Source organism: Perissodus microlepis, chromosome 16 (assembly GCF_051167445.1).
Source record: "Perissodus microlepis isolate ML-2025 ecotype Zambia chromosome 16, ASM5116744v1, whole genome shotgun sequence".
NCBI classification, from domain to species: Eukaryota; Metazoa; Chordata; class Actinopteri; order Cichliformes; family Cichlidae; genus Perissodus; species Perissodus microlepis.
In genome coordinates, this window is record NC_140476.1 from 1,421,491 (window position 1) to 1,433,904 (window position 12,414).

General features: G+C 42.1%; 1 protein-coding gene across 5 annotated transcripts in view; it reads left to right on the forward strand.

Annotated features, from left to right (window-relative positions):
• Positions 1-12,414, forward strand: part of lrp1bb (low density lipoprotein receptor-related protein 1Bb) — a 263,247-nt gene that overhangs the window by 163,513 nt on the left and 87,320 nt on the right. For all 5 annotated transcript variants that reach the window (XM_084907632.1, XM_084907630.1, XM_084907631.1 and 2 more), the window contains 3 exons: positions 355-529; positions 811-905; positions 5,098-5,247. In XM_084907632.1, coding sequence (XP_084763758.1) covers positions 355-529; positions 811-905; positions 5,098-5,247 — 420 coding nt within the window. The remainder of the gene's footprint in view (positions 1-354; positions 530-810; positions 906-5,097; positions 5,248-12,414) is intronic.

A 12,414-nucleotide genomic window follows, 5' to 3' on the forward strand; every position in this document is an offset into this window, starting at 1 on the left:
CATGTTTGTATATTCTTATGATCAATATATTAAATATGACATAAGGATAATTGTATGGAGATTGCAGGTATACCAGCACAGTTGGGTGTGGATTTGTACATCGTGTTCTTTTCTGCACACTGGAATCACAAACTGAGCTAACGTGCACGTCTTTAGACTTTAGAGGTGTTCGTTATATTAACGTTTGGTAACTGAGATTAATTATTATCACAGTGATTATGTTTTGCTGTTTCCATCTGTTCTGCATTATATAAGCATGTGTGTATGTTGTTATGTTGCTTCTTATGTATCTTGTTTTCATGTATTTCATTGAAGCACACAAGCCTGACGGCTTTTTCACGCCCTTCCTGACAGATATAGTCAACTGCCGCGGTCTGGCTTTAGACTGGCTTTCCAAGAACTTATACTGGCTGAGCTCTGAAAATGACGAGTCCCAAATCAATGTGGCTCGCTTTGATGGGTCCCTAAAGACGTCCATCATCCACGGCATTGATAAGCCAAGGTGCCTTGTAGTGCACCCTGCCAAGGGGTAAGTAGATTAGAGCAGCCTGTGCACTTTATGAGTACTTCACCTTCAGTGTGTGAGGAAGCCTCACCTGGAAAAACGAGGGATCACAGCCTGCTTGTATGGAAACTGTTCTACATGCTTCGGGTGTTTTCACAAGGCTGTCAGAGCAAATGTTTTGGCCCGCATTCAAGTTACAGTTTAGAAAACAACAGTCATTGATTGCGCTGTATAACTTTGATGTTATACTTTGATATTTTGCCTTTTTGAATTACTGCATATTCGTTTCACATCTTCTCATGCAGGAAAATGTACTGGACAGACGGCAACACCATTAACATGGCCAGCATGGATGGGAGCAACAGCAAGGTGCTCCACCAGAATCAGAGGGACCCTGTAGGTCAGTAAGAGAGCTTTGGATGGCATGCTGTCAAGCTGTACCTGATCTTTGATTCAATTCACCTTTATTTGTATAGCTCCAAATCACAACAGCGGTTTGCTCAAGATGCTTCATGTTGTAAAGATCCTGCAATAATACAAGAAAACAGGGAAACAATCAAACGACCCGTGTGAGACAGTGGGAAGGAAAAACTCCCCTTTAACAGGAAGAAACCTCTGACAGAACCAGGCTCAGGGAGGGGCGGGGCCATCTGCTTAAAATGGTTGAGGTGAGGGGATGAAGACAGGATGAAGACGCGCTGTGGAAGAGAGACAGAGAATAATAATGAAATGCAGAGTGTGCATAAACACATAGTGAGTGAAGCAGAAACCGTCTGTGGTCTAAATATATTTAACCAGATTATTAACTGAAATGATTTATAGCAGATGTGCTTAGTCTAATATATTTAATATATATTTAATATATTAATTTATATATTCGTGGCTCAAATGTCTGAAAAATGTCTGATATCCTACTTCAAACATTATAGATCCACCAAGAAAATAACATCTGAGTGTATCTGCAGTTTAATTCAAATAGACGTCTTGGAGTCTACGTCATTCCAGATGTGTTCAAAGTGATTTGTCCTATGTCAAAGGCACAATGATCTCACTATAATACATCTGCACTCACTTATCCTGTGTTTGCATGTGCTGACTTTTACAGACAGATTTAGATGTAATAGTTGTACCTGTAATTGTACCTGTTGGCATTTACACAAACTCGTCGAGTTATCTGAATCGGCAAAATCATCAAATATTACCAAAAGCATTTTTGGGTGAAGGTCTTAAAGTGTAAAGTAAAATAGGCGGCACGGTGGTTAGCACTGTTGCCATCAGGCTGGGGGCTTTCTGTGTGGAGTTTGCATGTTCTCCCCGTGTCTGCGTGGGTTCCCTCCGGGTACTCCGGCTTCCTCCCACCATCTAAAGACATGCAGTTTGTGGGGACAGGTGAATTGGTTAATCCAAATTGCCCACAGGTGTGAATGTGCGAGTGAATGTGAGTGCGAATGGTTGTCTGTCCCTGTGTGTTGGCCCTGTGACATCTGGGATAGGCTCCAGCGCCCCCGCGACCCTGAAAAGGACAAGCGGAAGGTCTTAAAGTGTCTGATAAAAATCAGCTCATGTTTATTCAACCGAAGCAAACATGTATACATCAACACATTCAACATGTAAATCAATCATTTTTATGCTGTTGATGGTAGTTCAGTGATATCTGCTGAGACAGCAGTCTGATGGAAGCCTTCCATGTGATATGGCAGGTCTCTGTTCTGGTTCATTGGTCGGGCACCACTGTCACCTTTGAACATCTGTACAGCAGTTCACCTTTCTGGCTCCAGTCATCATGTCGTTGCCGCTGTCGGATTCTTGGAGCTCTTCTCGAGTGTAGATATGGAGATACTGTTGTTTATGTAGTTTTTAGTGATGTGTGAGGGAGAGGCAAAGAATATTTGTCCTGGACAAATAGAGTTGTGTTGTACAGTGCAGCGGGTCTTTCTGCAGATAAAACTCAGATGTGAAGAGAATGAGCTTCATGAGTCCAATCACAAAAGCAGATCTACTCAGAAATGGATCAAATGCAATAACAGATTAGATTCCCTTTAAATGACTGTGAGATGTGAAACATGCCGCACATCCAAGAAACCTTCAAATATCCTGTAACCAAAGACATTTGTGGTGGAGGCGTGGCACCAAACTCGAGAGTGTGGGAAATAATCTTGTGAAAAGACTGTTGTTGCTTAAAAACATGATTTTTTAAATAAGGATTATTGAGATTTTTGCTGAATAAAAGAGAAGAAAGCAGGTGAAGTATACCACTGTTACTGTAAATGTAGGCAGTGTTTCAAAAAGATCTTTTCTAAATGTAACAAATTTACATGATGTAGCAATAATAATAATAATAATAATACAGTAAAAAGGAACAATTCAGATACTTGAAAGTAAAATTTTATTCAAAGACTAATAATTATATTACCAACACCTTTTAAGAGTTTAAGATGTTTTTTCACATGAATTTAACAAGAACAGTAATTAGCAGGATTTCAAGAACTCTTCAGCCTGATGTTGTGGAGCCGCTGGCTCATGCACAGCTGCTGTCCTCGGCTATAACTGCTTCCTTTTCTTTAGTTGATCAGTAGCAAAATATATCTGTTGGTTTTTCAGAAGGAACATGACATCATCCAAAGGTGCACACGTGGACTTTTGGCAGCGCCGACCTTGTCGCTCTGCTGTGATGTATTTTTACACAACACAGGTTTTCAGAAATGACACCAGTATCATTAACTGGATGGTTAGTTAGTGCTTCCTGCGTCATGTTGATGAGATTCATATTTCTGTTATTACTCGCTGTGACTGCGTTGTGTTTGTCTGCCTGCATGCGTGTGCAACATCATGGCACAAACATCCACCGTGGTGTGAGCTGCCACAAAGACAGTTTAGCATTATTTGGAGGGAACATGTGTTCTGTATCTTTATATCTATCTGCATGTTTTGTTAATCAGGATGGTGAGCATGTTGTAGCTGAATGAACTAGTTTTGAAGAAGTGCTGAGGAAACACCGGGGGGGGGGTTCCTCAGGACGTCAGGTGATGCTGACTCATCCCTGACAATAAGCTTTAGCTCGATTTAGCAAAAACAATCGTCTGTTCTTCATCTCGACTAGCTTTTGTTACACAGCTCAAGGTCAAACACCCAATTTGTCACACACAGCAGTGTTGTCTTCACAGGGTTTTTCATGCTCCTGGGCCTGTCAGCAATACAGATAGGATGCTGCACAATATTTCACTGGCTTCATTTATGATTATGGGGCAGACCTGGGGACAAGAGTAAATTAATGATGCATTGTGACTGTGAATCTGCCAGACATAAATCCAACACATGGTGGGAGACATTGAGTTGTCCAGAGGTAAACAACTGAAATTGCTTTTAGCTCCCACCATTAACAGTGATATTCCCGCCATTACGTCAGCCAGGAAATGGATTCAAAAGCCGTCTGCTTCCTGTTTGTTCATTTTTCAAGCCAGCTGGAGTCCTGTTAAACACATCCCCCACAAACAAGCAGCAGTAAACACGTGAGCATTTCTATTAGCACGCACTCAAACAGCAGGAAAAGCATTTACGCAGCATCACAGAGGTACGTTTCAAAACTGCATCACCTTAACCTCCGTGTAGTGCACTTGTTCTCAGAAATACCCAGTGAGAGGACTCGATACACGGTATTATTTTTGATATCGGGGGGGAAATAACCAAATAAGAAACTGTTAAATTAATTAATAATGATATTAATGATACAAATGGACAGAACTTATAATATTTGATGTGTAGCTCCAAGATTAACATCATCATTTTGCTATCAGGTAGCTGCTACCTTAATGATAATCTAGCAGGTACCTGCTAGCAGTGACGTGGCTAACGTTAACGTGGATCCTGGTATTTACCAAAAAGTAACTGTCTGTATTTAAACTGCTATAAATAACCTATAATATGTGAAACACATGTCATATGTGTCGGTCATGAATGATATCAAGTCATCTTGAGCCACAAACACATGCCTGTCACAAGGTCGAAGCTGCAGTCGGTGATTTTTATCTTCTATTTATCCAGTTAAAAAATCTGGTTGACGTTAAAATTGTCTTTTTTAAGCTTTCTGGCCAACAGGGCAGCAGAACGCACGACAAACATAACAAAAGTCCTGCAAACATATTCCAAGTGTCCAGACTGGTTATAATGTAGGTACAGTAACACAAGTTTTTACATTTTATATACATCGCATTTGTAAATCCTGTTCAACAAGGTCTGTTTATCGATATAAGTAAAGACATTACACATGGAAACAATCCGTTTTTGGCACGACACCGGCCAAGTTAATATTTATAAGTGTTTAATACTTCAGTGTGTTTGAAACACCGACTTTACTGACCTCACAAACTTTTTCATAAAGTTGGTTCTGAGTTCAGCTGCTCGTGAGAGGAGCTGTGTGAAGATGGATTAATGTCCAAGTGTCCGTTTTTACTGTAATACCTCAAATGACAACATCATTTTAATCTACACCCATCAATATTTTACATATTCAAATGTTACATTTTGTATTTTTGAGTCCCTAATGATGCTTTCTTTGCTGACTCGATATCCTCTCCTGACTCGCTGTGTCTCAGGCCTCTCGATAGACTACGCTGCCAACAAGCTGTACTGGATAAGCTCGACCAACGGGACCATCAACAGGTGCAATCTGGATGGCAGTGGGCTGGAGGTGCTCGAGACTGTAAAGGGGGAGTTAGCCAAAGGCACAGCTCTGGCCGTGATGGGTGAGTGGAGCTTGTCACAAGTGCATCAGATTGGCGCCGAGGATTACTCAGCGTGTGAAAGGATTACACGTTTAACCAGTTAAGTGGCTTTAAAATGGAGCTATTTAGAGAGTGCATGCAAACAGCTGTGCCTCACTCTATGTGAAGAATTAGGAGCATTAGATAATTAAAACACAACAGAGCAATGATTGATGATTGATTTTCTCACCCTTTCCATAATGAGAAGGGTGGAGGATGTTCATTACGGAGTGATTCTTGGTATCAGCGCTCAATCCAGTGTGTCACACCATCTATCAGCGTGTAGGTTCGTTCTGAACGCCTGAAATCTGCGTCAGCATGTTGTAGATGAAATCCCGCCTCCAGAAAATATACCGAATGCTTCTATGATGCTGGCAGCTACGAGGGGACGAGTTGGAAGTAGAACCAGTTTGCATGTACACAAGGCAGCGTGAGTGGGTTCCTGTCCAGTTCATTAGCTGATACAGATAAAGAACGTTATTAGTTTCCACAACCCAGAAAATGTTGCTAACATTATGCCCCTAATACCTATATAAACAAACAAACACCTTGACGTAAGTGAATGCTTTTAGAGGCGATGCCATGTGCACGCCACACTCTCGACCAATCGGGAGCTACTGACACGTGTAATGTTGGATAACCTTGAGTTTTATCCAAAGAGACTGAAATGACAGAAATTTTGTGAAACAATTTGGGTAAATGGGATTAGACCCACCCATCCATCCTTTTCAGGGTCGGGGGGCGGAGCCTATCCCAGGTGTTATAGGGCGAGAGGCGGGGTACACCCTGGGCAGCTCGCCAGTCTGTCGCAGGGCTAACACACAGAGACAGACAACCATTCGCACTCACATTCACACCTGTGGGCATTTTAGAATCAGCAGTTAACCTGACCTGTCCAACTGCGTGTTTTTGGACTGTGGGAGGAAGTCAGAGTACCCACGCAAACACGGGGAGAACATGTAAAATCAGAAAGACCCGGCCTGATGGTGGAATTGAACTGAATTGAAATTCTTACTGTGAGGCAACAGTGCTAATCTCCGTGGGATACTTATGGGCATAGCGCCCTGAGCACGCCCCATCTCGTCTGATCTCGGAAGCAGGGCTGAGCTCGGGATTAGACCCATGATTATATATCTATTTAAACAGCAGTGATGCCACAAACTGTACAGCAATCTACTTTGGTGGAGTGATAAATAACACTGCTAAAGATCTCGGTGGCTGTGATGTGCAGCAAAGCTAATGGACATGACTCAGTGAAGGATCTTTGGATCTGTATCAAAAAGGTTTTTCTTATCAAACTGACTCTGAAAAGAAAACAAGCGCCAGCAGAGACAACAAGTTTTAAAAATAATAGCTGCACGATGATCGTCGCGGTCATTGTTGCGTTGTTGCGTTGTTGCAAGTTGTCGCAGTGTCTGTGCTGGACACAAATATTACACACACAGCATCTTTAATGCTAAAGCGTCCACTGCAGTGTCCACGGCTTCAGTCCCATTTCATTCGTTTCACGTTTGTTTCATTGATGTGTTTATTTCACCTTTTATTCTTTGAAGCTGCAGAGCAGAATTTGAATTTTAAATTGTTTCACTTCCACACTGCTGCACCTTGACAATTGGGAAACCTCCCTGTGAGCTATGTGAATGCATTACTCTTGCCAAGATTGGTAATGAGAAGAGAGCAAACAAAGGCTTATTGAAGACAGACTTTTTTGGTTTTGTGTGTGTGGGTCTGAAGAAAACTGTGATTTGAAGGAAAAAAGAAAAAGCAAACAAACAAACAAACAAAAAACTAAAATATGAAATGGAAGAGTGTTGTCAGAGTGATTCGGCGTGTTCTTGAAGCATGGTATTAACCATGACAGGCCTTCGTTTTCTGTGCGGTGGGTATCTGTCAGCATGTGCAGAGAGCATTAATTACTGTTGCAGAATAACACAGCAGTGGCAGGATGGAGTCCCACTGTTTTGTACACTATTAGCTTTCTGCAAGTGTAAGCCACAACTTTTAGGTTCATTTTTGTGGCCATTTTTATAGTGAATACTTTGGCTGTGCAGGAACGGACACTGGAGACTTCATTATTGCATTTCACAAATGGGATGTAGAATGTGAGGTGACACAGACTAATAGCTGCGCTCCAGTGCAGGAGCAGCTACAGCAAAACAGTGAAATGATGTCTGCAAGTCTCCATCAATCACAATTATCCACATTTTGTTGTCTTGAAGAAGCTGATTGGTCGACCGAACCGTACTTTGCTGCTTTACCATTACGTTTGGTAAAACAGAGGAATTGTACTGCTTAAACACCAGTTAAACACCAGTAATATAGATTTATGATTGGACGATGTTTCACTTTTTTAACACATTAACTTTTTAGCAACTACAGGATTTGTTATATTTCATGACCCATTTTCAGAGGCTTAAACTGCCCCAGCATGGTTGACAGATAGTGTGGTCTGCCTCTGATCATGAGCTGTGTCTAACCTTATGCATCAGTCTTGGCTTCATCTTGTTTCAGGACTGCGCAGGCTTCTCGAGAAGCTTTAGGAAAACTCTAATCTGACCTTCTTGTTCTTATCGGCGCCGTGTTGCTGGGCTGGGCTGTCACAATGTGACAGATTTGGCCTTTTTACATTTAAAATTACTGCAAAAAGCTCTGAAATACAAATGTAAAAACATGAATGAGCTGTGTCCGCTTCAGTTGTTCCGACGGACCAACAGAGCAGGAAACTCAAAGTGCTCGTGTCACGTGTCCAGTTTATTTTCAGGCTCTGATTAAAAATGAAAAAGTTAAAGCAAAATTTCTGCCTGTGTTGTTGTTGTGCAGAGACAAACCTACAAAATAGTGTGTGCAACAAATTATGGACGCGCCCGTCTGCCAGAAACGAGGAATGAAGCGGTTTTGTAGGGTTTATGTTACCGTGTTTCGTGATGCCAACATTCAGTCCTCCTTTGCTGTAGATCATTGAGCATGAACCTGTAAAAGTTACAGGGTCAGCTGAAAATGAGGCTGGTGGAAGAGAGCAGGACAGCAGCCAGACAGGTCATTTTCCACTCCTGAGCTTCTTTTGTTGTCAGCGATGCCCATTACAGAAAATGTCCCTTTGCAGCTTTAGTTTTGTCGGCATGGTGTGATTTGCAGTTAAGTGCATTTGGTGACCATTTGCTGTGTTTACCACAGAGTTCTGTATATTTCTTCTCTCGCTTTCCTTCGTCTTTGTAGTTCAGTAAAGAACAAAGAAGAAATATACTAATACATGTGCCAGCATGACTGTAATATGGATTTGCAGCTAAAAGCATGCATTGTCTGTAGGGCTGCCACAAACGTTTATTCTGATAGTCGACTAGTCACAGATTATTTTTGCGATTAGTCCACTAATCAGATCATCATCCATTGGACAGAAAACGTACAGCTTATTGCACCAGCAGCATCTGCTCTTATATAACTATCATTAGCTTACAGCTTTAAGTGTTTAAGTTATGTGCTAACTAAAAATAAAGACAAGATGATAGTTTATTAAATTTAAATCAAATTTGCAGATTGTTTCAGTGGAGTTTAATAAACTCAGCCGTCTGCTCCTTGCTATCTAAAATATAACAGGACACCGGAGTAAATTCTCGAGCATCTCACACTTCTGATGATCAGCTGTCTGCTTGACGTTTATTCAGCTGTGTAAAAACTATAACTTTAATCTCAGCCAAACCGATTTACTCAGGAACAAATAAAACACTGAAAAAAAAGCCAAACAATAACATTTTTAAGTTATCTAAGTGACTTATATACAGTGTTGGGTAAGTTACTTTAAATTAGTAACTTAGTTACATTACTAGTTACTTCCATCAAAAGTAACTCAGTTACTTCAAGTTACTCGTTACTTTCAAAGTAACTAGTTACTAGGGAAAGTAACTTTGGTTTTACTCAGACTTCTCTTGTTAATGTGTTGCTAACTGGATACCCAGCAAGACTGCCAGTCTTCTAGCTTGCTTACTTGCCACAGTGCACTGTGCCACCTACCAAAGGAAAAAATAATGTGCATATTTCCACGAGAGAAATCCCACGCCTGGACCGTCGTTGACCGCTGCCATGATTCTAGCCTACGTCACAGCGTCATGTGCGCTTTTTACATCCAACACAAAAACTGCAGTCGTGGTGCTTTGATTGTACTCAGAACTCAGAAATTCTGCCTTCTGAATAGGAAGATGTAGGTAACACCAGACTGCAGATGAGCTGCATACAGAGCTGGACTGGGACAAAAAATCGTCCCGGGCATTTTGACTAGAGACCGGCCGCCATTATAGCAAATATCATAAAGCCTTTGAATGAAAACAAACACTGTTGTGACAGTGATGTACACTGTAGTGATGGTATATATGTATCAATCTATCAATCGTTTGTTGTAAGACTCAGATAATTATTTATTAAAAGCGAGACATTTGAAATGAGAATAAGAAAGTATTTCTTTGTGCCCCCCTCTCCCTGTTAATGCCCTACCTGGCCCCCTGGCAACACTTTGCTAGATCCGCCCCTGCACAGTTACCAGCTGTCAGCTACATAGAAAAGGATCCTGGTGTTATTAGTCTCTCAGAAACAGTTCATAACTTCCCTTCAACTCATTCCTGTCACCTAAAAGGTAAACCTGTTTCTCCATCACCTGTTCAGCTCTGATGATTCAGTAAGGACATCTCCTGGTTTCATCTGGTTTCCCACTCACCAGATATACAAACCGATATCATGACCAGCAGCTTTACAGCTGTGGCTCCAGCAAACATCCGCTGATACTAGAAATTAATATTAAATAAATTCTAACAACAGCTGATCAAACGTGCTGCTGTTGTTTAACGCGACATCCGCTGGTTTCCTCTTTCTGGCGCAAAGCGGACGATAAATAAACAAGAGGGAAAAGCCGATCAGCTGATCATTGATCAGTTTCATGATTAAAGTAGCAACAGGAGAGGGAGGGGAGAGAATGAGAGAAGAAGAGGCAGCTGTGCAGCAAAGACAGAATAACTCCAGCTTTGTGTCTTTTTCATTGTAGCTGAAGTCCGGGACAAACTGTTCCTTTTCACCTAAATACGAAACGCGTAATAATTTCTCTGAATACGAGACGATTCCGTCTTTTAGGGAACGGTTGGCAACTCTAATAATTAACCATATGAACAAAATAAAGTTCAACATCAGTAACATAGCACCACCCAGCTGTATAGAAACCCCGTCATGCTAGCTAGCACGCAGTACGAAAAAGTCAGCACAACGGAAATAAACTCCAACTAAACCTGGTTTATATCTGACCAGATAGACTGCAGGTCATAACGTCTTACCTGAAGTTCAGTTCACCTGATACTCGGACCGGCGGCCGCTTCGGGTCTCTGCTCCTCCTGCGTCCCCTTTCTCTCATCCACCTGCTGCCTCCACCACTTGCTAATGTTACTGAATCTGTGGAAGCTCCGCGATAGCCACCACACGAAGTAACGAATAACGAGCCTATCTAAATCCCAGTAACGAGTAACGCGTTCCCGGTTTTGGCATAATAACTAGTTACCGTGCTCGTTACCACAATAATAACGTAGTTACTGTAACGCGTTACTTAATAACGCGTTAGTCCCAACATTGCTTATATATCATGTTTAACCTGAGTAGCGAAAGACGGCGGTGGGTTTGAAAACGATTTGCCGGGAGTCCGGTGTTCTCACGGCTCTAGTGACCCTTGCCCCCGGCTCGCTATCGAGCTAGTGGGTAACAGACGTCTCCGAAAATGTCGGAGCGCTTTTGAAAATATGTGGTGTCTTGATAAACTGAGCAGATATTTGAGGTTTACACAGCTACATTCTCGCCTGAAAATATGTTAAACGTTTATTTTGTGACCCAGAAAGAATAATAAGAGTAATATTAAAACTAACTAGCTGCCGCCATTGTTGGAAACTGAGCTGGGCTGCGCTATGAATTCTGGGACACAGCTTCTTCTTCTTCTTCGGGGTTTAACGGCAGCTGGCATCCTTGTACATGCAGTGCTGCCATCTTCTGTTTCAGTCCGTTATTACACTCTTAAATCCTACTACTTATTCCTGCGTCTTTTGGGATCTTACAAAGCTTCAAACGACGCGTCGACTATTAAATCAGTCGTCGGCGATTTTGATAGTCGACGTAATCGTGACTAGTCGACTAATCGTGGCAGCCCTAGTTGTCTGCTCTGGTGGGGATAAAGTACCAGTGAATTAAAGGCTTTTGTGTCCTTTGTGGTTACTGGAGCAATCAGCATTAATGAGCATAAATCTGAGAAGCATTTGTTCTCGTCTCTGGTTGTTTACAAGCTTGATCGATCAGTTAGTCATATTTGAAGTGGTTGAGGTTACTCCGAAGAACCATCGTGCGTGAGCGATGAAAGCTTGTTTACAAATGATGAATCTGTATCTCCGTCACAGTGGGTGGTAGATGCAGACGTACAACTAGGCAGACGAGCACGAAAAAGGGTTTAGCAGATTTGCACTGGTAATCGGGAACGCACTTCTGAGGGAAGAATCGTACGTTTCTCCATGATGGGGTGCTGGCTTTTCATTTTGCCTTCATGTCTTAGTGATTGCTCACGCTGGCTGTGAAAAGGTATAATGAAGGCACTGTTAGTGACACAAGTTTGACCCACTCGGTCCTAAGGCTCTGTAATAATTGGATTGGCTTGAGGGAGAAGAGAGGGCTTATTTCGGAAGGTGTGAGTGATCCATCAGCCGTGAATTGCCGGGGATCAAACTAGCAGTTGAGGTGGAAATTGAATATGATGTGCCACAAGCGAGCAATCACACCTAGCCAGTGATCCCAACGGCATTAAATTAACACGGGGTGCAAAGCTAATCTCGGCTAGCGTGCCCTCCGGGGTGTAATGTTTTGTAAACTGCACGAAGACTGTCATTCCCACTCATGGGAATTTACCTGATTTGTGGAAGCGAGTTTTACATTTCTTTTAAGGATGGCATTCAGCCTAAAGCTATTAATGGAAGCGGGAATTGTTTCTGTGTGTGTGTGTGTGTGTGTGTGTGGGTGGGTGGTTGAATGCAGTGACACAAAACGTGCAAGAGAACAAAAGAACGTCGTGCCTTCCAGGAAGTGGTGCTGGAAAATGTACACGGCACATTTTCTAGATGGTACGTAACATATTGGCTTGGA